Source organism: Bos mutus, chromosome 1 (genome assembly GCF_027580195.1).
Source record: "Bos mutus isolate GX-2022 chromosome 1, NWIPB_WYAK_1.1, whole genome shotgun sequence".
Taxonomy (NCBI): Eukaryota; Metazoa; Chordata; class Mammalia; order Artiodactyla; family Bovidae; genus Bos; species Bos mutus.
This window is the reverse complement of record NC_091617.1, coordinates 71,406,517-71,430,734: the sequence shown is the minus strand read 5'-3', so window position 1 is coordinate 71,430,734 and position 24,218 is coordinate 71,406,517. Positions and strand designations below refer to the sequence as shown.

At 37.1% G+C, this 24,218-nt stretch overlaps 1 protein-coding gene and 1 pseudogene across 2 annotated transcripts in view; one reads left to right on the top strand and one right to left on the bottom strand.

The window, feature by feature from the left end:
• The window catches only part of ACAP2 (ArfGAP with coiled-coil, ankyrin repeat and PH domains 2), a 176,273-nt gene that overhangs the window by 6,521 nt on the left and 145,534 nt on the right, over positions 1-24,218 (bottom strand). For both annotated transcript variants that reach the window (XM_070371400.1, XM_005897839.2), the window contains 9 exons: positions 16,034-16,242; positions 15,634-15,703; positions 13,509-13,600; positions 11,965-12,149; positions 10,738-10,830; positions 8,733-8,920; positions 8,222-8,331; positions 6,335-6,445; positions 4,102-4,163 (listed from right to left, as the gene is read on the bottom strand). In XM_070371400.1, coding sequence (XP_070227501.1) covers positions 4,102-4,163; positions 6,335-6,445; positions 8,222-8,331; positions 8,733-8,920; positions 10,738-10,830; positions 11,965-12,149; positions 13,509-13,600; positions 15,634-15,703; positions 16,034-16,242 — 1,120 coding nt within the window. The remainder of the gene's footprint in view (positions 1-4,101; positions 4,164-6,334; positions 6,446-8,221; positions 8,332-8,732; positions 8,921-10,737; positions 10,831-11,964; positions 12,150-13,508; positions 13,601-15,633; positions 15,704-16,033; positions 16,243-24,218) is intronic.
• Positions 6,732-8,215, top strand: LOC138987973 (cytochrome b-c1 complex subunit 7 pseudogene; annotated as a pseudogene).

Sequence of the window (24,218 nt, the reverse complement as noted above, 5' to 3'; positions counted from 1 at the left end):
TACTATTTAAACCGGAGAGTCTGGAATCTTACTTTCCAAGAAAGTGTAAAGTGCAGATTATAATACAAAAATACCACACTGATTTTACCATTCAACACCAGAAGGAACTTAAAAGGCACACATTATACATTCAAGAAGAAATAGGAAGAAGGACCTAGCAGACGCTAATGCCAAACAGCTTACAGATAGCACCAGATGAGCAGTCAATCTTCAGTATTACAACAGTACAATGGCAATATATGGCTTCTACTATTAGCAATGCATATTTTGTATAACAAGCTGTGGGATTTTTTTTTTCTTTTTGTGGTTTTCCAGTTTTTGTTTTTAAATTATCTAGTACCTACTACACAAGTACATTTTAGTAGAACCATTGTACCATGCAAAACAGATAACATTTTTTTATTCACTGAATTAAATGCTTCCTTGAAGGAAGGGGTTGGTGCTACACTAATCATTGGTTTCACTTACTGAATACATTTTAAGAGTTAATACAGTACAAAAGTAAGTCTAACCTTCACATACATACACAAAACTTTTCATTAATATTGTTTCTAACCAAATGTTAATTAAGGGACTATCAATATAATACCTTTCTTAGGCCTCAAAATGTGTTGTCAAAAAGCAAACATGACGTAACAATAGTGACTAAGATATTTAATATAGTTAACACAAATTGAACTACAAATAGAACTTCAATGCGATTCTTTAAATACAATTTTGATCATTCAGAATGTTTCCCATGGCAAATATAACTTGTCTACACTAGAATACATAAACAATAACCCAGAATATGTTGCCCTGGAAAGTTCATAAGTACATTTAACAGTTTATTATAAACAATAAACAACTAACCACCCAATATTTGAAATACTAAGTTAAATTCTTTAAATTACTTAATCACATTCTATTTCTCTTCAGCAAGCTAACTCTTCTATGTGCTTGGACAGTTCTGAGTTTTTAAAATGTGGACTGCTATATTTCCACAGATGGTTTAAAATAGTGTTTGATTTTTGGTATTCAGAATAAACACTGCAAGAGCAGCTATGATCCAAGATTTTGCTAATTTTGCTCTTAAAATGTACTCCCCTCAAAGATCCGGCAGCATGGGAGACCCTGCTCCCACGTGATCAGCGAATGACCCTGCCGCTCTGGACTGATCACGGCTTCCTTTTTGCAACTGACTGGATCAATGATCAGTCTTCACCAGCAACATACTCACATAATCAGTAGTGGTTCACTAAAGCAGTGATTTTCAACTGGTTGAGAAACTCTGCCAACAATCAAGAGGAGTCATAGAGCCAGAGACCGTGGGAACCACCAAACTAGTTTCCAACAATTGAGAGCAGGATGTGATACTGCACGCATCCACCTAGTCCTCTTAAGAGTTGTAGGAACTGACAAGGAGGGATGCATCTTCCCCTCAGGAAATGTGTGCTCTTGGGTCACAATGCAAAAAATAGAAAGTCTCAGGTCGTTAGGGTTGTAGACAGAAAGTTCAAAAGTGGAGCTTCCTAGAAACAGGTCCATGATTCCCAAAGATTATATCTGAGTCTTTTAAATGGAAGAGATCTTCATAATGAAAAGACTGAAGATACCTGCATTTTAAAACTACCCAGAATTCTGAGGTTTTCCATCTATTGCTAGGCAACAACAACAACAAAGGATCTAGCTAAAACAACCAACCAAAATCTATCAGAGGGAAATATACAGTGATAAGCAAAGAGGAAAAGAGACCTGCAGCCTGAGCAAAAATATCTGCTCTCCAAAGACTCACAAAGGAAAAGGCTCAGAGAGTAACTGCTGAGCTATTTCACCATGTCACCTGTATAAGTATAAAGTTGTTTTACTTTAAATACGAGACCACCTAAATGAATTTAAAATCTAGTTATTACCAAATGAGAATCTCATTTTATTCTGCTGGTATACCATTTCCAGACTTCTGCTCTTTTTAATCTTTTCTAAACTAAGATTTGACTATAGCAGGAAACCTTGCTTTTTTTTTTTAATAAGCCTTTTTTTCCCTTCAAATTTTCATTCAAATAAATTGGAAAACTCTTATTTTTCCACTGTTGAGCAGAAGGTACTGTGCTGTGTGCTCAGTCGTGTCCGACTCTTTGCGATCCCATGGACCGTAGCCCACCAGGCTCCACTGTCCATGGAATTCTCCAGGCAAGAATGTTGGAGTGGGTTGCCGTTTCCTTCTCCAGAGCAGAAGGTATATACTCATAAACTTATACATAAAATGACACTGAAAGAACCATTTGAATGCTCCCAGATAGGGGCAGAAGACCAACAGTTTAGATGGAAATAGAAGCTGCAAGAACATAAGAGGACCTGTCCTTTCAAAGTCCCAGCTCCAGAAAAAAGTCACCCCCTGACCTTCTGACTAATCAGCTGGGTGCAGCTTCATCAGTAAATACCCTAAGGAAAGAGCAGCTGACCGGACATTTACATTGAAAATGTCAAGGAAAAAAAACCGTTTAAACTAAAATCCTGAAATTCACTCTTATCCTAGCCTATCGGGTCATATTCTTTGAATAATTTTTATTTTAAAGTGCTTAAACACAAAGGCCTCAAAAATGGCCTAGTAATACTATCACTTAAGTATATCTGTTACAAAATTATAACATTTTTAAAGTCTAACATTCAAGTTTAAAACAAATGGGTGAAATTCAGAATTAATGCTGAGATTTCACCCTTTATCAGCACTCTTACATCTTGGTACATCATGAATCAGTCATATTGTTTGATCCATAGGATTAAAGTGGGACACCCTAGATTAGAAGTATCTAGCTGAAGTGCCTCTATTCTCAAAGTTCTTACTTGTTCCCTATTTAAATTAGACCCCCCCAAAAAGTAATAAATACAGTCCTCTGAGAAAGGAATGGTCCCATATATCTTAGTTATATCGGGTTAAAATAAAAGTAAAGTAAAAATAAAAGTAAAAATGCTGGCTAAAGCTAGCATAAAGTACAGAAATTTCAAAACACAATTAAACAGGAAAGATAGATGATATTACAAGCCACTTTTAAAATATTAGTACTGATTGAAAATAATTAAACATACTCACTGAGAACTGAACAGTCTCTATTATTTTAGTCATGGATTCCTAAACTTTTTAACCAGCATGTATATGAATTTAAAACAGATAAATTAGTAATTCATATACTCAAATTCATGAAACTGGAGATCTAATTATTACTCTCTTCTTTGTGAAGAATGTCTAATCAGGATGTTTTCATCAAAGAACGAAATCTGATCAGCAGCATTTCTTAATTTTCTTACATCTCGACTCAAAGATAAAAATTATGCAAAATGAGACTTGAGCTGATCCTGAGTTGAGATTTCTCTTAATAAGAATACATCTACTTTGCCATCAAGTTCACAAAATGCTGCTTGAAATACTTCCATTTATCCAACAAATATTGTACAATTACTTAGGGCAAAGCTACAAGATAAAATTGGACCTTTTCCCACTACCTTTTAAACTAACTCTATTCCCATTATGGACTTTTTAACCTACTGGTAAACTTTATTTTTAAACCTTTAACTCATTTTTAGGTCAAATACAGAACTTTTAATTCAATAAATGTTTTCTAGGTATTTTCCATACTGACCTTTTATATGTCAACACATAGTGATTTGTCTTTTTTTTCCCTGAACACAACTTATAGAAATTCCCTGAATAACCAAAAGAAAACAATTCTGTGATATTCACTTGACAGCCAAAAAGAAAATGACTGTTGTGCTGCTATAAGTGTATAAAGATACATTATCATTCCATTCACCTCACTGGAATGTATATGGAAGACATCTGTACAGCAGATAAAGAAGTCAGTAGCCAGAGTTAAATACAGCAAGTAAATGCGTACTGTAATACGAGTAGTTATGGAGTTTTAAAGGCTCAAGAGTGAGCCACTCCCAAGAATTCAGTAAGTACAGTACATAGCTAACAACTCACAATTTACAAGTAATTTATAAAAACTCTATATAGTATTGTTAGTTTGCTAAAGAACTATGACTCTTCCAATTGTAAACTGATAAATTCCTGAATGCATTTCTTATATTGCATTTCAGTATGGTTATTAGTAGAATATTGACCTGGCTGTCCATAAAGTCCTTCTGATTCCCGCATCTCTTCATTCATTCTTGCTAAACGTAACCTAAAATTAAAGAATGTTTTAGGTAAGTTATACAATATAAATATTCATAAACTACTGAATTATATACAACTAAGACACATACTCATGTAATTTTTTCTTTTACCAGTTATTTGGCCTGAAACAAAAGGACTTTTTGTTTATTAGACGCAACAATCTGAGATACAAAGTAAACAATTCTTATCACAGAAGACAATAAAAGATTTCTAAAAAGTGAGTTTCAGTTTTAAGCAGGTTCCTTGCAGCACCACCAGCAGCTTGCTTCCTCCAGGCACACAGAATTCCTGACTTCTAGTGAACCTGTTAGACTTTAACTGCCAACCTTCGAAATTATTGCTTCTATAAAATGGAAGCAATAGCCTGTCATAAGTTCAATCTGGTTCATCCTGAGATATGGTAGTTCCAAATGTATAAATAGCATGGGTTATCTATAAATACTTGGGATATATTCTGACATACAGACGTTATAATAAATGACAACAGGCTACTAAGATTTTCGCACAGTTACCATATTGATTATATATTCTTTTTGGGTTATTTACCTGACAGCAGGAAGACCTATAGCACTGGATTAAGAAAATTAGTGAATTTCCTCTCATTTTCTTACTAATTTCAAGCAACATCTTGAAACACAAATCTTATCTGTGGTGCCCCTCTCCTACTCTTTTGCCTGTCCTTCAGGCCACCAAATACTCATTGCCCTCCCAGACTTCCATCATCTTCTTCTAATATGCTCTCTCTGGCAACTGCAGCATCTGAAACAGGCTGTTTTTTATCTCCAAAGTACCACAATTTGCTGCCATTTCCTTTTTCAACCATTGTGTGAATTCATAATAGCAAGATAATAAGTCTCCCTTTTTGGTATTTGAACCTTTCAGAGAGGCTGCTTATTTCAATAAATTTTAAGTGAAACTGACAGCCTCAAGTAAAACAAAATGAGAAAATTTAGAGAATTTGGGAACATATTTTGGGGAAAGAAAGGCCACTACTATAAGAACTGCCTGGGAAACTACAGCCAGCGTTAATGTAATTCTGCTATATCACTCCTATCTTTTCTTTAATAACTTAGCTTTCTCCAATATTAAGTCTATAATGATTTAACAGATCTACAGTTTCCTATAATAGTCTCCATAGTATCAATAAACCCTCCAGTGAGGAAGTGAAGCTAGGTACAGAGAAAATACATTTCTCTCTTTTGGTTTTTTGTTTTGTTTTAGTCTGGCAGGGGTCAGGGAGGGGTGATATATATGGCAAGAATTCTCAGTGGGAACTCTGGAGTTCAAGATAGTCAAGGGAGCTCCTCTTTGTAACTGAATGAAATTCAGTAGTGTAAATGGAACTGTCTTTATTTAGTTAACAGAGAACCAACAATCATGGGCTTCATTCAGAATAGAAAGAAAAAGTGATTCATACAACATATGTTTGAGACTTCCTACATAACGGTAAAGGGTAGGTGACAACCACATTCCTAGATTTCAAGTGTAATGAACAACTCTGATCCAAGACGAAAATCAAAGACCTCAAGGTTCTTTAACAGGTCATATTAATTTGTATTCAAACATTCCAAAACAAATCTTTTTACCTCAAAATAGAGTACTCTTGTGAAAAATTCTTTTTAAAAAATAATCACAAAAAGGTCCCCTAAGTATCAGTGCACAAAGGCAATGCAACTGCAAGTTACTAACATCGATGCAATTGCATTCCCTGCTTATAATCCCCTAATTCTTGAGGTAGTAGTAAAATTGCCCATTGCTAACCAATCCAACTCTCACTCCAGTACTGTACTGAGAGTTAAAGAACCCAGTTCAGAAAAGTCACTGATATTCTATTCCTACTGGCCAGGAAGTAAAACAAAAGTAGCTAAGCACACAGGTTTAGAGACAGAATTCTTGGTTTCAAATTCCAGCTCCACCATTTACTAGTTTCTACAATTATCTGTAGCTTGCCTTCCTTATAAAATGGGGCTGTAATAATAAAACCTTCCTCATAGTCTTGAGGTGGGAACCAAGTATTTTCATATATGTAACATGCTTCATACATTTAATGTGCTTAGAAAAGTAAATGGCTTCTAGTAAATAACCAAGTTTAAATTTCACACCTACACAGGAAATTCTATGTTAAAACCCTGTATAAGTAATAAAATGTATGGGAAATAATCATGTGAAAACACTTACAAGGTCACTATATCAGCATTGGCTGCTTCCACAGCTATACTCAAAGGGTCCTTCCCTTCTTCATCAGTGGCATGTTGATTGGCACCTCTTTTTAGAAATAAACATACCTGCCTGATATTGCCAATTAAAAAAAAATTAGTATTCACCTTAAAAAATAAAAAGCACTATTTAAAGATATAACATCTTCCTTAGGAAATTCTTGATTCATTCTACAAAGATTTATTTTATTAACTATTGACTCTGATAATAAAAATCTACCATGATCAACATTTTATAACTCTCAGGTATTTTCACATTTAATCTGGCAATACATAGTATAGTGGGATGTATAAATTATGGCCCCTACCCTCAAAGAATATTATAAAAAGGTATACACAGATACCTATAAACTTAAATAAAAAGCACTCGAGGTCATTATCGAGGAAAAGAAGGAAGCCAAGGCAATGTTAACATCATAAAATATTAACGCTAATACAATAGCAACAAATGGGAAGTAATCTTGCTGCTGTACTCCTCACAAACACTCATAACTTCAAGAAACTGACAAAAATGAAAAAATGATAAACTGAGTCCATGAAGTAAAATGGGAATAATCATGATTAAAAAGAAGATAAAAAGGATGAGTTAAATCTAAGCTTTTATAAAGAAGAGTTTTTATGATAAAGTTATTGAACTGAATCTTCTTGCTAACAGAGAGAAAGAAAACAAGCTAGGATGAAAACAGAAGACTAGTTATAAATAAACATTAAAAAAGGACAGCTTCTTGCCTGTCCAAGTAATAAAAACTGCAGATCCTGAGGTATTTTATTAAAAATAAAGTGACCTTTATTATAAATATATATATAAGGCCAAATTTTGAGTTTATTTGTACCCTCTAGTAGAAAGCCCATTGTATGGCTTTATTGTTCTGTGCATCTAAATACTGGTCCAGAAATCACAACATCAATAGCACAAAATAAGAATTAACCACCTTGTAGGAAAGCTAAAATTTACAAAGTTACAAAATTTCCCCCAAATGTGTGTCCTATGTACATAATGTATAAATACAGAAATACTGTATGTATGTATTTATATACATAAATACATACCAACACATTAAGTTGTCTTTTAAAACTGCCACAATTTCAGTGACAGTTTTAAATTCTAAGAGATCTATATAAATAACTAGTAAAGTTCAAAGTAAGTCTGTCAGGAGGCAACGCTTCTGTGTCAGGTCAACATGGCGGGCCGGCCAGCTGTTTCACCATCAATCGGGTGGCTGGAGGGTATTCAAAAATGGTATTACAACGCTGCTGGGTTCAATAAACTGGGCTTAATGTGAGATGACACAATATATGAGAACCTTTATAATGACAGAGTGTTTCGCATTAAGAGAGCACTGGACCTCAGCATGAGGCAGCAGATCCTGCCTAAAGAGCAGTGGACAAAATATGAGGAGGATAAATTCTACCTTGAACCATATCTGAAAGAGGTTATTCGGGAAAGAAAAGAGAGAAGAATGGGCAAAGAAATAATTCAGTAGTCTAAATCTATGGATACAGCTGTTCTCAAGTATTTTTATGAAGTTGGTTAAACCTGAAATGTACAATGTAGAACTATTTTGGCTGTAAATGTATTACTTTAAATAAATATTATAATTATTGTTGAAAAAAAAACTAAGTCTGTCAATTTTCTTATTGACAAACAACAGTATTATTGTTACTTATTGAAAAGTAACAATATTTTTTCCTGAAATTTTTTTAAATTTCAAGTTCTACCATGACAATGTAAGTCACAGAAAGTATCACCTTACAAACTGCGTAACGATCTTAACCAAAGAGCAAAAGATTATTTCAAATTAATTTTTTCAAATAAAATCTACTTAAATATATAAGCACAATAGTTTACCCCGTGTGCCCCAAGACGGTGGCATGGTGCAATGGTCCCCGTCCCTGCACATCTCTTTGGTTCACATTAGCACCATTCTGTAGGAGAAACTCGCATGTAACCAAAGAGCCCTTAGAAGGAAAAAAGAAGACAACAATGGGCAAAAAGTGAATGACTATATATTTCTATTAAAAACAGAGTATTTACTTTAATAGCCAAAAAGAGAAAATGCCCCCCAGCAAAAGCACAGAAATGATAAATTATATTATTTTCTTCCCAAGAACTACTTCTAACTGGGATTCTATTTGCAGTCTGCAATCTAGCAAAACCCACTACTTTCATTACTAGAATTCCCTTCCATGAAGAAAAAAATTGAACTTACACAAAGCGATATTCAGAAATAACTACTAGCTGCTGCTTCTATTTTCCAACCCACCTCTTAAAGCAAACTATAATGTAAAGTTATGCTCAAAATGAATTATGATTTTTTATGTTCTATTACCACTGAAAACCTGAATTTACAAATTCATACCCCTAATACAGCCTGAATAAGTGGTGTTGCTTTGTTTTCCTCGGAATTAGACCAGTTCACATCTGCACCGTGAGCCAAAGCCTCAGCCATTTTAGGAAGATTTTTTTCATATGAAGCCCTATAAAGCTGGAGTCCTGGATTAAGATGTTTTGAGTCAAGAAACACAGAAGAATCTTGCCTTTCTGCCTCTGAAAAACAAACACAAATAAATAAAAATGAGCCCTTGGCAGGGAGGGAGAGAATGGGAAGTCATTGCTTCTTATTCTTTGTAAGGTTAAGAATTCTGGGGATAGATGGTGGCAATGGCAGCACAAAGTGTGAACGACTTAATGCCACTGAGCTGTGCACCTGAAAATGGTTAAGATGGTAAATGTTTATGTTATATGTAACTTACCACAGCTTTTTAAAAAATCAAACTCTTACTTGTATCACAGTATGAAATTGTGATGTAAGATTTTCACAAAGGTACCTTATTTCCTATAGACTAATCACTCCCCACAGCCTTCTTCTCTTTTAAATACATTGACTAGTACATCAGCTCTCTGTGATCTTGCCAGTGTCTGACATGTAGGTAGATTACTCTGTATTAGACTACAATTAGGTATCTGACTATAAGCCTGGACTTAGGGACTCAGAAGACACAGTAACAACCTCGAAAGAATTTCACTACTAGACCAAACCTCACTTTATTCCTGGGATGGTCCAACACCAGCACAATTTGCAGTACAAGCAGTTCAAATAACATAAAGAATGCTTTCTATCGAGTATTCTGCAAAATCAAAGCCGCTGAAATCATAAAGGAGAGAAACAGGAGGAAAGTACAAGTTAGAAGAAAAACCTAATTGGGGGCGATGGCAGGGGTGGGCATCCCTAATTGTGGGATGGGGGGTGGATTTGCTGATCTCTTTCTCCTGACAAGACAAGACAGCCAGGGACTTTCCTCTTACAAGGAGGGTAAGAATCCACCTGCCAATGCAGGGGACAGGGGTACGATTCCTGGTCTGGGAAGATTCCACATGCCGAGAAGTACACATGCCCGTGTGCCCCAACTACTGAGCCTGTGCTCTAGAGCCCACAAATTGCAACTACTAAAGTCCAAGAGGCTAGATCTAGAGCCTGTGCTTTGCAACAAGAGAAGCCACTGCACTGAGAAGCCTGCACACCTCAATTAGACAGCAGGCCCTACTCACCGCAACTAGAAGAAAGCCCGCGCAAAGAAAGCAATGAAGACCCAGTGCAGCCAAAAATAAATATGTATAATTATATATGTAAAAAGACAGTCCCCCAAAAGATAACAGATAATAAGACATACAGTTCACATGCATTAAAAATTACCTTTAGTTATTGACAAGTTACTTTCAGCACGTCATGAGGCTTAGAAAAATACACAGCTAGGACAGAACTTCCAAATATGAAAAGAAATAGCTGCTTTCTCATTCAGCAGTATTAACTTCCCCTTGCTAAGTGCTAAGTTGCTTCAGTCGTGTCCGACTCTGTGCGACCCCATAGACGGCAGCCCACCAGGCTCCCCCGTCCCTGGGATTCTCCAGGCAAGAACACTGGAGTGGGCTGCCATTTCCTTCTCCAGTGCATGAAAGTGAAAAGTGAAAGTGAAGTCGCTCAGTTGTGTCCGACTCTTAGCGACCCCATGGACTGCAGCCTAACAGGCTCCTCCGTCCATGGGATTTTCCAAGCAAGAGTACTGGAGTGGGGTGCCATTGCCTTCTCCAATGCATGAAAGTGAAAAGTGAAAGGGAAGTCGCTCAGTTGTGTCCGACTCTTAGCGACTCCATGGACTGCAGCCCACCAGGGTCCTCCATTCATGGGATTTTCCAGGCAAGAGTACTGCAGTGGGGTGCCATTGCCTTCTCCGAACTTCCCCTTAGTACCTTCTAAAAGATTAACCACTTCCTTTAGAAACTATTCAATCAGACTTGGCATTTCACATTTCACATGCATTTTCCAGCAAACAATATCATTTAACACTGAATTTCACCAAACTCACCAGGTTCATATAAACTATTGGCTGACACTGTGGAGGGTAAAGATTCTCTTCCATCATCAGAGCTCTGCTGGATTCCACTGTCATTACTTTTGACTGTTTTAAAGAAAAACCAGCTAGAGATTAAAGTTTTGAACCATTAAGAAAAAAGTCCCACAAACAACGAGATTTTAAAATGAACTCTGAAACATCAACATGAACTCAGCCACCACCAGAATAAACTTTTCACAATTTTAATTCTTTGGTACACTTCACTTATCAAAATATGAATCAGTCATGAAGCCTAGAAATAAACTTATTTTCAGAGTCGTAACATATCTCATTCTCATTACCCCAGAATGTGTCAGGGATAGTAAAGCATTAATTTATCGTATGACGGTAAGCAATGTGCAATCTGAGACAATGGGTAACATCTAGAGAAATGGCCACACCACACAATGACCAATGGCACAGACTTGGAATGCTCCACAAGAGTAGTACTTACTACTACGTAGTTTTGAAGAAGTATCAAAGTAGGAGAAGAGTGAATCTAGCTCATCAGGACAGAAGAGAGACTCCCGCCTGGCCTCGTCGCTATTTACAGCAACCACTGGGGACATGCAAGTTAGCAAAGCACAAAGCAGGCCGTAAGAAGGGAAGAGGGCAGGAAAAAACGTTATTGGGAAAATTTTAGGAGGAAGAAACAGGAAGGATATTAGGTGGTTAATCAGATATTTAGGGCTTTTTGCATGATAAATCTGTAATTCCCATCTCCCCTTGGATTTTAAGCAGTTTTATTCCCTAGGATAGATACATTACAGTTGGCCCTTAAACAACACAGGTTTAAATTACGTGGTCCACCTATACACAGATTTTTTTTTTCAGTACAAAATACTACAGTACCACATGATCTGGGATTGGTAGAACTCATGGATGCGGAACCAGTGATACAGAGGAACTACAGAGCAGATACGGAGGCAGCACATACATGGAGGGCCAACTAAAAATCACGTGTGAATTTTCAACTGAGTGGAGAGTTGGTACCCCAACCCCTGAGTTTTTCAAGGGTCAACTGTATGTAGGAATGTGAATTACCAGGAGACTGTTTAACTATTTTAAAGACAAAGAAATCCAATTTTTCCTTAGGATATATAGAAGAAGATGTGCTTTCAGCATTTAAAAAATCTACAACAGCTACTAATTCAGAAATTAAGCAAGTGACTTATACAAACAACAAATAAAGTGTAATACCTGAACTCTGAGGAGATGCTCTAATTTGTTCACTTGGCCCAAGTTTAGAAATGCTCAGCCTCTTTTCTTCACAACTTTTGGAGACAATCTTTTTTTCCTGCTCAGGAGGTGATGATGACATAGAGTATTTATCCACAAATTTCCTCTCCACATATTTTGCTCTGATATACGCCTCTTTCTCCTGTCTGGTTGGTATATATAAAAACATCATGATGTTCTGCTTAATCTCTTAGCATGGCCAACAGTGAAAAGAAGTCATTACATACTGAATTTTTCAAAGAAAGTCACTAAACATAATACTAGTTAAAAAGTTTTATGTATTTCCAACATTCTGCAACATGTTTTCCTTCCAAATATTTAATGAACTATGATTTCATGTTTAAATGAATATAAATAATCAACCAACTGAAAAGTCACAGTATTAACATAGCATTCTTAGTCTCTTAATTTCTATGCTCATTCATTTCTACACATATTCCCTGTTGCTTTTTAAAGAATGAAAACTACCAAAACATGATTAAATTTATAGAAATTAACTTCAATTCTATTTTTACTCCAATAAATAATGTCACACACTGAATTACCACTAGTCATGACCGTAAGTTTTCATAAGACAACTACTTTAACGCAACACAGCATTTTTAACTTAAAGGGGACCCAAAAAAGTATCACACTTAGAATTTTTGATTTATGATACAACTACAAAACTTGTCAAGTTTCTTCTATACCTTTTCCTACTTACATCTTTCTAAAATGCCTAAGTCTTTGGCTAAAATAGGATATCTCAAGGTCTGAGATAACTCAAACCACAGTTTTGCACAAAAATAAGAATCTGATTTAAACGGTATTGGTTTAGAGAGCAATACCTTTTTAAAATTATCATAAAGATATAGTCAAATATAGGATTATGGCAAAGTTTTAATATTTAATATAAAGAAACATAAAGATTAAAAATAACATGAACAACAAAACTAATTATCCACATTGAAGGCACTCTTTGCCACTTCATTCAATAAGTCTCCATGAACAGGACTGGAAGTAAAACTTAAAACACAGCAATTAAGTAAGTACTCTCCCTTACCAGAAGTCACCCTTTTCAACGGTAATCCTTCAATATAAAAATGCGATGTAGGAAATACGTAATTAACAATTATTTGCTAAACAAAGTCAAAAATGCAAAAATTATTCATTGTAGGTATAGAAACTTGACCCTTGGAGACATTAATGAACAGATTATCTCTTTTTAAAGGCCTGCAACTAGTAGAACTTTGTCTACTTTACTTGCTAGTAAGAGGTTTTATATTCCTTTGCAGAGCCTTAATTTTTAAGCTTCTCTCTCATCTAGAGATTATAATTTATTATCTGACTATCAAATACAATCTAATTAACAAACCCAAGAAAGAAACAGCCACATTTTAACCAAAGCAGTAATGATCTCTCTGAACCACTGTTTCAATATTACATATCAATTAAAGGGAAATAAAATAACAGCTATATTCAAGATGGGGGGATGCAGTAACATTTTAACACAACTGAAACAGTACCTTTGTCCTGGATGTGGTTTCTTTATTCCCATTTTTTCCAAATTAGCTTCATAAACTCTATTTATAACATCATTCCCCAACTCACACATAAGCTGTTTGGCAGAAAGACAGAAAATAAGCTATAATTTCCTAAAATATACTATATTAATCCTTAAGCAAATACTTAATTCTTTGCAAGTTCTGAAAATGCATATATCACAATGATGCTGAAAGTTAAACAAAATGAAATGAGGACTGAGAGCATTATCAGCATTTTTCCATTTTTCACCAGAATACCTCCCTTAGATTACTACTCTTTAAGACAGGGTTTCTCCTCACACATCTTCTGCCAGACTTCTATCCCTCCACTGTGGTTAGCACAAGGCTATATACCCACAACATTAGCTAAGTTAATCAAAAAAAAGAAGCCTAAGTCCAGATAGGTTAAGCTTTAAACAACTCAGAACTGAAGTAAACTATTTTCTCCTTGGGCTTCCCTGGTGGCTCAGACAGTTAAAAATCTGCCTGAAATGCAGGCGACCCGGGTTCAATTCCTGGGTAGGGAAGATCTCCTGGAGAAGGAAATGGCAACCCACTCCAGGACTCTTGCCTAGAGAATACCATGGAGAGAGGAGCCTGGCAGGCTACAGCCCATGGGGTTGCAAAGATTTGGACATAAATGAATGACTAACACACACACATTTTCTCCTTAGATTTTATTTACATTTCTAAATATTGCTTTAGTATTTTTTTATAAGTATCAGACAGCTGTGTTTCAACCAAAATTTCTAAAATGAATCCACTGAGTTCATATCTACCCACAGTTGACGCAGAAGTTAGATTTCTAGCTCCCACCTCCCCCTTACTCCTTCTTTGATTTCATATGAATTTATACAATCTATACAAATAGGGCTCTATCATATGAGCCAACTTATCACTTCCATTTAGAGGTTTACACAGTAATTCCACAAAGAAAACTTTTTTACTTTACATAATTGAAAGGATTATGTGTTTATCTATGGATTGAAATAAAAACACAAATGCATTAAGAAACACAATTTTCAGACAAATAAATGTAGAATACACTACATCCTTTAAGCTACCATTTTTAACAATAGGTAAACTAAACAGTGGGAATTAAAATGGCTACATTATTAATCAGTATAAATTTTGAAAGTCTTGGGCTTCCTGGTAGTTCAGATGGTAAAGAATCCGCCTGCAGTGTAGGAGGCCCCATTTCGATTCCTGGGTTGGGAATATCTGGAGAAGGGATAGGCTACCCATTTCAGTATTCTTAGGCTTCCCTGGTGGCTCAGCTGATAAAGAATCTACCTGCAATGCGAGAGACGTGGGTTCAATCCTGGGTCGGGTAGATCCCCTGGAAAAGGGTAAAGCTACCCACTCTAGTATTCCGGCCTGGAGAATTCCATGGACTGTATAGTCCATAGGGTCGCAAAGAGCTGGACATGACGGGGCAACTTTTACTTTCACTTATCAAAAACCCAGTGATGATCTAAAATTATTTATGGCACTTTCATCGGTATGAATCCTTACACAGGGAAAAAGGATGTCTTAATTTGATGACTACTACCCCTGACATATGTAAATTTTCAAATGTGCCTATGCTAAAATAATGCCATAATAACATGATATACCCTGTTATGCAGCTCACTCTGACAATATCTCATATTCTTAATAAAAAATTATATAATTACAAAATATTAAAATTAAGGCACAGAATCTAATTTTTGAGAAAACATAAAAATGCAAGGGTGCTAGTCTCCTTAAAAAAGTGAACTGACATACAATTAGGAGTGCTACTTAAGCTTAGCAACTTAAAAAAAACAGTAAGAAAACACCAGATTTGCCAAAATAACATCAGATATATTCCAATACAATTTAATTCACTGTTGGCATTGAGAAACTCATACATTTGCAAATCCAGATTCTAAAATATTGACTTTTGGGGATTCCCTGGTGGTCCAGTGGTTAGGACTCTGCCCTTCCACTGCAGAGGGCACAGGTTTGATTGCTCGTTGGGGAACTAAGATCCTGCATAGCCAAGTGGCAAAAGAATAAATAAATTTAAAAAATCTTGACTTTTATGTGAAAACATAAAATATTTTAAAGCAAATATTTATTTTACCTTTAAAAGTTCAGGCTCCCAAGTATCCAAAGTTAAAGATCGTACTTTTGAGAAATGAACTCCAAGACTCCTAAGTCAGAAAAAGAAAAGACTGCATCAATATATAAAACTTTCAAATCTCTATTTGCACATTATGCAAGTGATTTTTCTATCTTAATGTGACACAGTCTCTAATATAGCCCTCAACACATATATACATATGGATAGATCTTCTGGTTAATGGTGAATCAAAGTCCTCGAAATCACTTCACAAACCAGAATTTTATCCACTTCATAAAAGGTACAAAGACACAAACTGGCAGCGAAATTAGGCAGGAGGGAAAGTCCTCTAACCCCTGGGAAAGAAACATGTACGTGTGTTTAACCAAAAGAAGCCTCTCACCCCAGGGGGCCTACTCACCGATGAATCCCAGAACACTCAATACACAGGGTGATGCCCAGGTTGATGCTGGCCCACCGTGGGTCTGCCAGACCACAGTCACAACAGCTGGCATTCCCAGGTATACACTGGACTCGCTGCAATGCACTTTCTCCTTTTAATAGCTTATCTTTTGACTCATTTCCAGAATCCAGGCTCCCTGTGGATGGAGACGATTTCTTATCCAGCTTCTAAAAGAATTAAGATTTAAAAAAACAAAAAAGGATTGTAATACTACATTGCACACTACATGCTCCAAACAAAAGCTGCCAATCAACAATCTGAAGGCCTATTATGGGCCTAAGAAGGACACTGTTCTAAACACTGGGGGTTCAAGAATGAAAACATACAGGATCTGCCATCAATTGGCCTTTAGTCTTATACAGAAAAACACATTAATAAAAAATAACTTGACACAATGATTGTATGTACAAGATAAAAGGCAAAGAGAAAGAGGAACAGGAATTTAGCATGCAGGATGAGAGACAGAGAGAGTATGCATGAGACTATTAAGACTCAAGAAGAAAATAAATACTATTTTATACCAAGTTTTTCCAAGGTATTCAATGAACTGCAAGCAAGTTGTTTCAATTACTGCAGTGAATTACTGAAAATGGTATGGCCTTTTACTAAAGAACAGATCAACTGCATAATTATAATTACAGAGTGAACCAACAATATAACCCACAATGTCTAAAAGCTCATGAGAAACCAGGAGAAAAGCAAAAGGTGGCAGATAAGCAAAAAACTAACTTTTTAAGTGCCCAGCAAAGACTATACCAATAATGACCAAGTACAAAAACAGAGTTTGAGGATCCTATGCAAATAAATATATGGCCTAAAAAGTCTTTTGGTTTAAAAACATTTCAACTTTAATAAGCCAGTATTTTAGAACAGAATTCACACAAATATAATCTTGCCCTTCTTGAAAACTCGATACTGGATGCTTGGGGCTGGTGCTCTGGGACGACCCAGAGGGATGGTATGGGGAGGGAGGAGGGAGGAGGGTTCAGGATGGGGAACACATGTATACCTGTGGTGGATTCATTTTGATATATGGCAAAACCAATACAATATTGTAAAGTTAAAAAAAAAAATAGCCATTAAGTGTGGCTAGGCAAAGAAAGTGTGGGGATATGGAATTACAGAGAGGACTGAGCTGGGTGAGGAGCATACCCTCAGATGAGACTGACCCCATGCAGGTTGCTGGTTCCCAAGCAGGGGAAGAAGGATTTCTGCGTAGGGAGACAGTCCAACAAAGGAAACGAGAGCCTGAAGACAGAGAGGAACCACCAAGTGGTAGCACCACCTGGTGTGAGGTGTTAGTCTGGCAGGTGGGAAATGGCAGCAGAGCAAGCATACTGGTCACAGCAGGGGGACTGAGCATATGAGCAAAGCTGCTAACAATAAAGGAAGTCAGATTTCTTACTTCAGAGAAAGGAGTTATTTATATGAAAAGGGAGAAAGTTAGAACAAACCCTGTTGTATTACATTAGGACTGGAGATGACAATAGGTGCCCTAATGGTTTTAATATAAATAGATTTATAAAGCGGTAAAGATGTAAAATAATATATACACATGTATATTCCTTTATTTTGCTTTCTAAAAACTGTTCTCTACCCAAAAGAACTAGTGTACTTTGAAGAAATTGCTGATTTCAAGGCTGGTGCAGAGAAAGTACAAAAAGATGAACTCAGGACATCTCATCATGCTAGAAGGTAGGGAAGAACTTCAAGACTGTTGGGGAAATGTCAAAAGGATACAGAATCCAGGGCTGCACTAGAGAAACGAGTCAATCTGAGCAACAAAACAAATAATGATAGTAATGAATCATAATACATTGATTAAAACAGGGCTGTATCCTCATATAATTAAATTTAAAAATTAAAGTTTGAATAGGAAAGAATATTTACATAGTCTCAAAGTACATACACCCAATACATACAAAATACTATTACAAAGACAGTATTTTCAGTAGAGATGTCTAGCATGCACTACCTTAATCAAGTGATCAAAGTTAACATCACCAAAAATGGGACAAATCAAAATCTCAGGCCACCTGAGAAGATGCAGTGAGAAGAACACAGCATAATTTATATAATACTCCTACCAACAATGCACAACTTTGTAAGTAAACATTTCAACAATGGGGGATATTCTATAAAAGTTGCAATCTTCGATACAATCAAGGTCAAGAAGGTCCAAGTAAAATTGAGGGACTATTACCAAAACTGAAGGAAACTGAAGAATCATGACAACTAAAAGAAACCTGTGCTTCTAGACTAGATCTTTTTGCTGTAAAGAACACTACTGGGACAACTATTAAAACTTGACATTTGAGAATTAAATGGTAGTACTGTACCAATGCTCATTTCTTGATTATGATTATACAGGAGAAATGTCCTAGTTGTGAGAAGAACTCACTAAACTAATAATGGGTGGTATACCATATGTTAGCTGCTTACTCTGAAATAGTTCAGGGGAAAAATAATTTGCATTACTTGGAACCTCTCTGTAAGTTACAGATTACTTTAAATTTTAAAAAAAGAAATAAAACCTATGTTACTAAAACATATTTGATAATGTGAATTAGCTTGTAAGCAATTACACAGAAAAAGGATGTCAATGCACAAATCACGCTGGTTCACTCTCAGTATTCCTCTAATGCTTTTGCACCAAATTAGAGAAGCTGAAAGCAAAGTACGGTAACACAGAACCTGGGCTGGACACCTCAAGGAATACAGGACTGCAAATGACACCCACCCTTCACTCTCCTTGGCTCATTTTGGCCACGTGCTATGACTTGAAAGTGTTTACTACACCATTCTCTCTGATATTTATGCGTTCTGCACATGTCACCAAAGCCTCAGCCCTTCTGTACCCTTCCTTTAAGCTATCTTCACCAATTTTTAAAGGTAAGCCCTACCTGTCCTCTATACTATAGTGTTTATTTATTAGGAATTCAACTGTGCTAATATTTTTATTGAGATTTTAAAGTTCCTAAAATTATTCAAGTTACAAACTTAGGTAGATTTTAGGTTGGCCCTATCTCTATTTTTCCTGTAATCCCTACTATTCCTGGTGTACAATTCTGCTAACACAGGCATTTCAGCAATCCACGAGCTTCCTCATCAATATGATCTGGATACACATCTAAATTTGTTCCTTCTCACAACTCCGCTAAAAACTAGAGAAATTTTTCAAGGCATCACATGAGTCCTTATTGGACAAAGGTGTGATAATTTGAATGTGAAAAAAGAGTAATTACCACAATTAATTGGGACCCATTATGTTTTTAAAAATCTGGGAGTTTATAATGATATCCCCCATAACATTTATCTGTCCCCACTTCAGGTAGCTAATAAATCAACCAAATGTGGTAATTAAAAGCAAAAATTTAAGCATCTCTTATTAAACTAACTAAATAGCTCCACTGATAAAGAAAACCTGTATTTCACATAAGAATGCAAGTTAATAAATGGATATGGGAAAAGAATTAGAAAATCATCATTCCCAATTCCCAATACAATTACAAACTCAGCTACAAAACTAGTAAATGAATGGTTGATGGGGACGAGACTTTATAGGGTTAAAGTAAGACAAAGTAGATTTGTTATACAAAGCAATGAAGTATTAATAGACTGGGAACAAGAAAGGAAATGCACCGTGACAATGAAGGGATCACACTGGCCGCTCCCTAATCCACCATGTCTGCTTTATCTTCACCAAGAAGATTTTAGCATTAGCAATGGTTGGGTAACAATATTGTATTTCTCTCATTGTAACACGAAGTATACACATCACCTATGTTGTAGTCTATGACAAGGAATTCTGGAACAGAAAGTCTAACCTTTTCAGCAAGTCATTGTCATGGAAAAAAAAAAAGGAACTATTCTAGATTGAAAGACAAGGAACATTGGACTAGATGCTATGCCCAGTCACAAAAAAGATCCTACTTTGTAAAACAGGTTGTAAAAGACATTTTTAGGATAACTGGAGACATCTGAAGTGAGTTACAGACGATATTCAGAAATTACTATTTAGTGTGGAATGACATGATACCTGTAATCTACTTTAGAAACTTTCCCATTTTATTGTTTTCCTCTATTTCTTTGCATTGATCACTGAGGAAGGCTTTCTTCTCTCTCCTTGCTATTCTTTGGAACTCTGCATTCAAGTGGGTATATCTTTCCTTTTCTCCTCTGCTTTTCACTTCTCTTCTTTTCACAGCTATTTCTAAGGCCTCCTCAGACAGCATTTCACTTTTTTGAATTTCTTTTCCTTGGGGATGGTCTTGATTCCTGTCTCCTGTACAATGTCACGAACCTCCGTCCATAGTTCATCAGACACTCTGTCTATCAGATCTGTATAGTCATAAGGGATTTGATTTAGGTCATACCTGAATGGTCTAGTGGTTTTCCCTACTTTCTTCAATTTCAGTCTGAATTTGGCAATAAGGAGTTCATGGTCTGAGCCACAGTCAGCTCCCAGTCTTATTTTTGCTGACTATATAGAGCTTCTCCATCTTTGGCTGCAAAGAATATAATCAATCTGATTTCGGTGTTGACCATCTGGTGATGTCCATGTGTAGAGTCTTCTCTTGTTTTGTTAGAAGATGGTGTTTGCTATGACCAGTGCATTCTCTTGGCAAAACTCTATTAGGCTTTGCCTGCTTCATTCTGTACTCCAAGGCCAAATTTGCCTGTTACTCGTTTCTTGAATTCCTACTTTCGCATTCCAGTTCCCTATAAAGAAAAGGACATCTTTTGGGGGTGTTAGTTCTAGAAGGTCTTGTAGGCCTTCAGAGAACTGTTCAGCTTCTTCAGCATTACTGGTTGGGGCATAGACTTGGATTACAGCGATACTGAATGGTTTGCCTTGGAAACGAACAGAGATCATTCTGTCATTTTTGAGACTGCATCCAAGTACTGCATTTCAGACTCTTTTGTTGACTATGATGGCTACTCCATTTCTTCTAAGGGATTCCTGCCCGCAGTAGTAGATATAATGGTCATCTGAGTTAAATTCACCCATTCCAGTCCATTTTAGTTCGCTGATTCCTAGAATGTCGATGTTCACTCATGCCATCTGCTGTTTGACCACTTCTAATTTGCCTTGATTCATGGACCTAACATTCTAGGTTCCTATGCAATATTGCTCTTTACAGCATCTGACCTTGCTTCTATCACCAGTCCTATCCACAACTGGGTGTTGTTTTAGCTTTGGCTCCATCCCTTCATTCTTTCTGTAGTTATTTCTCCATGGATCTCCAGTAGCATATTGGAGTGGCACCAGTGGCACCTACTGACCTGGGGAGTTCATCTTTCAGTGTCCTATCTTTTTGCCTTTTCATACTGTTCATGGGGTTCTCAAGGCAAGAATACTGAAGTGGTTTGCCATTCCCTTCTCCAGTGGACCATGTTCTGTCAGCCTTCCTCAGTGGTCAATGCAAAGAAATAGAGGAAAATAACAGAATGGGAAAGACTAGAGATCTCTTCAAGAAAATTAAAGATACCAGAGGAACATTTCATGCAAAGATGGGCTCAATAAAGGACAGAAACGGTAGGGACCTAAAGGAAGCAGAAGATATTAAGAAGAGGTGGCAAGAACACACAAAAGAACTGTACAAAAAAGGACTTCATGACCCAGATAATCATGATGATGTGATCACTCACCTAGAGCCAGACATCCTGGAATGTGAAGTCAAGTGATGCTTAGGAAGCATCACTACGAACAAAGCTAGCAGAGGTGATGGAATTCCAGTGGAGCTATTTCAAATCCTGAAAGATGATGCTGTGAAAGTGCTGCACTCTATATGCCAGCAAATCTGGAAAACTCAGCAGTGGCCACAAGACTGGAAAAGGTCAGTTTTCATTCCAATCCCAAAGAAAGGCAATGCCAAAGAATGTTAAAACTACTGCACAACTGCACTCATCTCACACACTATAAAGTAATGCTTAAAATTCTCCAAGCCAGGCTTCAGCAATACGTGAACCAGAAGTTCAAGCTGGTTTTAGAAAAGGCAGAAGAACCACCAGAGATCAAATTGCCAACATCTGCTGTATCATCAAAAAATCAAGAGAGTTCCAGAAAAACATCTATTTCTGCTTTATTGACTATGGCCAAAGCCTTTGACTCTGTGGATCACCATAAACTGTGGAAAATTCTTCAAGAGATGGGAAGACCAGACCACCTGACCTGCCTCTTGAGAAACCTATATGCAGGTCAGGAAGCAACAGATAGAACTGGACATGGAACAACAGACTGGTTCCAAATAGGAAAAGAAGTACCCCAAGGCTGTATATTGTCACCCTGCTTATTTAACTTATATGCAGAGTACATCATGAGAAACGCTGGGCTGGAAGAAGCACAAGCTGGAATCAAGATTGCCGGGAGAAATATCAATAACCTCAGATATGCAGATGACACCACCCTTATGGCAGGAAGTGAAGAGGAACTAAAAACCCTCTTGATGAAAGTGAAAGTGGAGAGTGAAAAAGTTGGCTTAAAGCTCAATATTCAGAAAACTAAGATCATGGCATCTGGTCCAATCACTTCATGGCAAATAGATGAGGAAACAGGGGAAACAGTGGCAGACCTTACTTCTGGGGGCTCCAAAATCACTGCAGATGGTGACTGTAGCCATGAAATTAAAAGACGCTTACTCCTTGGAAGGAAAGTTATGACCAACCCAGACAGCATATTGGAGAAGGCAATGGCAACCCACTCCAGTACTCTTGCCTGGAAAATCCCATGGACGGAGGAGCCTGGTGGGCTGCAGTCCATGGGGTCGCTAGGAGTCAGACACGACTGAGCGACTTCACTTTCACTTTCATGCATTGGAGAAGGAAATGGCAACCCACTCCAGTGTTCTTGCCTGGAGAATGACAGGGACGGGGGAGCTTGGTGGTCTGCCATCTCTGGGGTTGCACAGAGTCGGACACAACTGAAGCGACTTAGCAGCAGCAGACAGCATATTAAAAAGCAGAGACATTACTTTGCCAACAAAGATCCGTCTAGTCAAGGCTATGGTTTTTCCGGTGGTCATGTATGGATGTGAGAGTTGGACCATTAGGAAAGCTGAGCACCGAAGAATTGATGCTTTTGAACTGTGGTGTTGGAGAAGACTCTTGAGAGTCCCTTGGACTGCAAGGAGATCCAACCAGTCCATCCTAAAGGAGATCAGTCCTAGGTGTTCATTGGAGGGACTGATGCTAAAGCTGAAACTCCAATACTTTGGCACCTGATGCAAAGAGCTGACTCTTTTGGAAAGACCCTGTTGCTGGGAAAGATTGAGGGCAGGAGGAGAAGGGGATGACAGAGGATAAGATGGTTGGATGGCATCACCGAATCAATGGACTTGGGTTTGGGTGGACTCCGGGAGTTGGTCATGAACAGGGAGGCCTGGCGCGCTGCTATTCATGGGGTCGCAAAGAGTCAGACATGACTAAGTGACTGAACTGAAATGAACTTAAGAAACTCATGGTTTTTTAATTTAAAAAAACAAAAAACATTTATCCATAAGAATATGGATAACAGAAAAGAAAATAAGGGCAACAAAATTCAGGGAGCTGCAAAGTGGCTGGATGAATTGTAACAGAGTAGACCAAGGCAAAATCTAAGGAAATTTTAAGAAAAATCTAAGAGTTCATCAATTTACATCACATAAAAGACAAAAGGCTCAAGGATTTGTACCAGTTAATCTTGGAAGTGGGGATGAAAATAGGAGAAATTATTAAGAAAAAGTTAGATCAGAGGTCCCGTCCCCAATGCTGCCATTAGTGAACTGTTCTCTACAAAGACATACAAATGACAAGAGGTTCATTCACTGAGAAAGAAAACAGAAAGTTACTAGATGGCATTTACCTAAAAGGAGGTAAGCACAGGATTAAATGAACGTATATATAACTGAATGCTGGGTTCCCCAGGAATTAACTCCCAGCCAGTCCTTTACCTCTACACAGGAGAACAGTGAGTCTTCTCTGGGGAATCTTAGCTGAAAAGATTCCAAAGATCCTAACTCGAATTGTTCCTCAACAAATGGTCCACACTTTAGTGAACCTCACCGTCAACAAAGTCCTATGTTCTTACAGCAAATGCAACCAGGCACAGATAACAAGATAGCCAAGGAAAGCCCCTAATAAAATGGTTCTCAACACTGCTTGA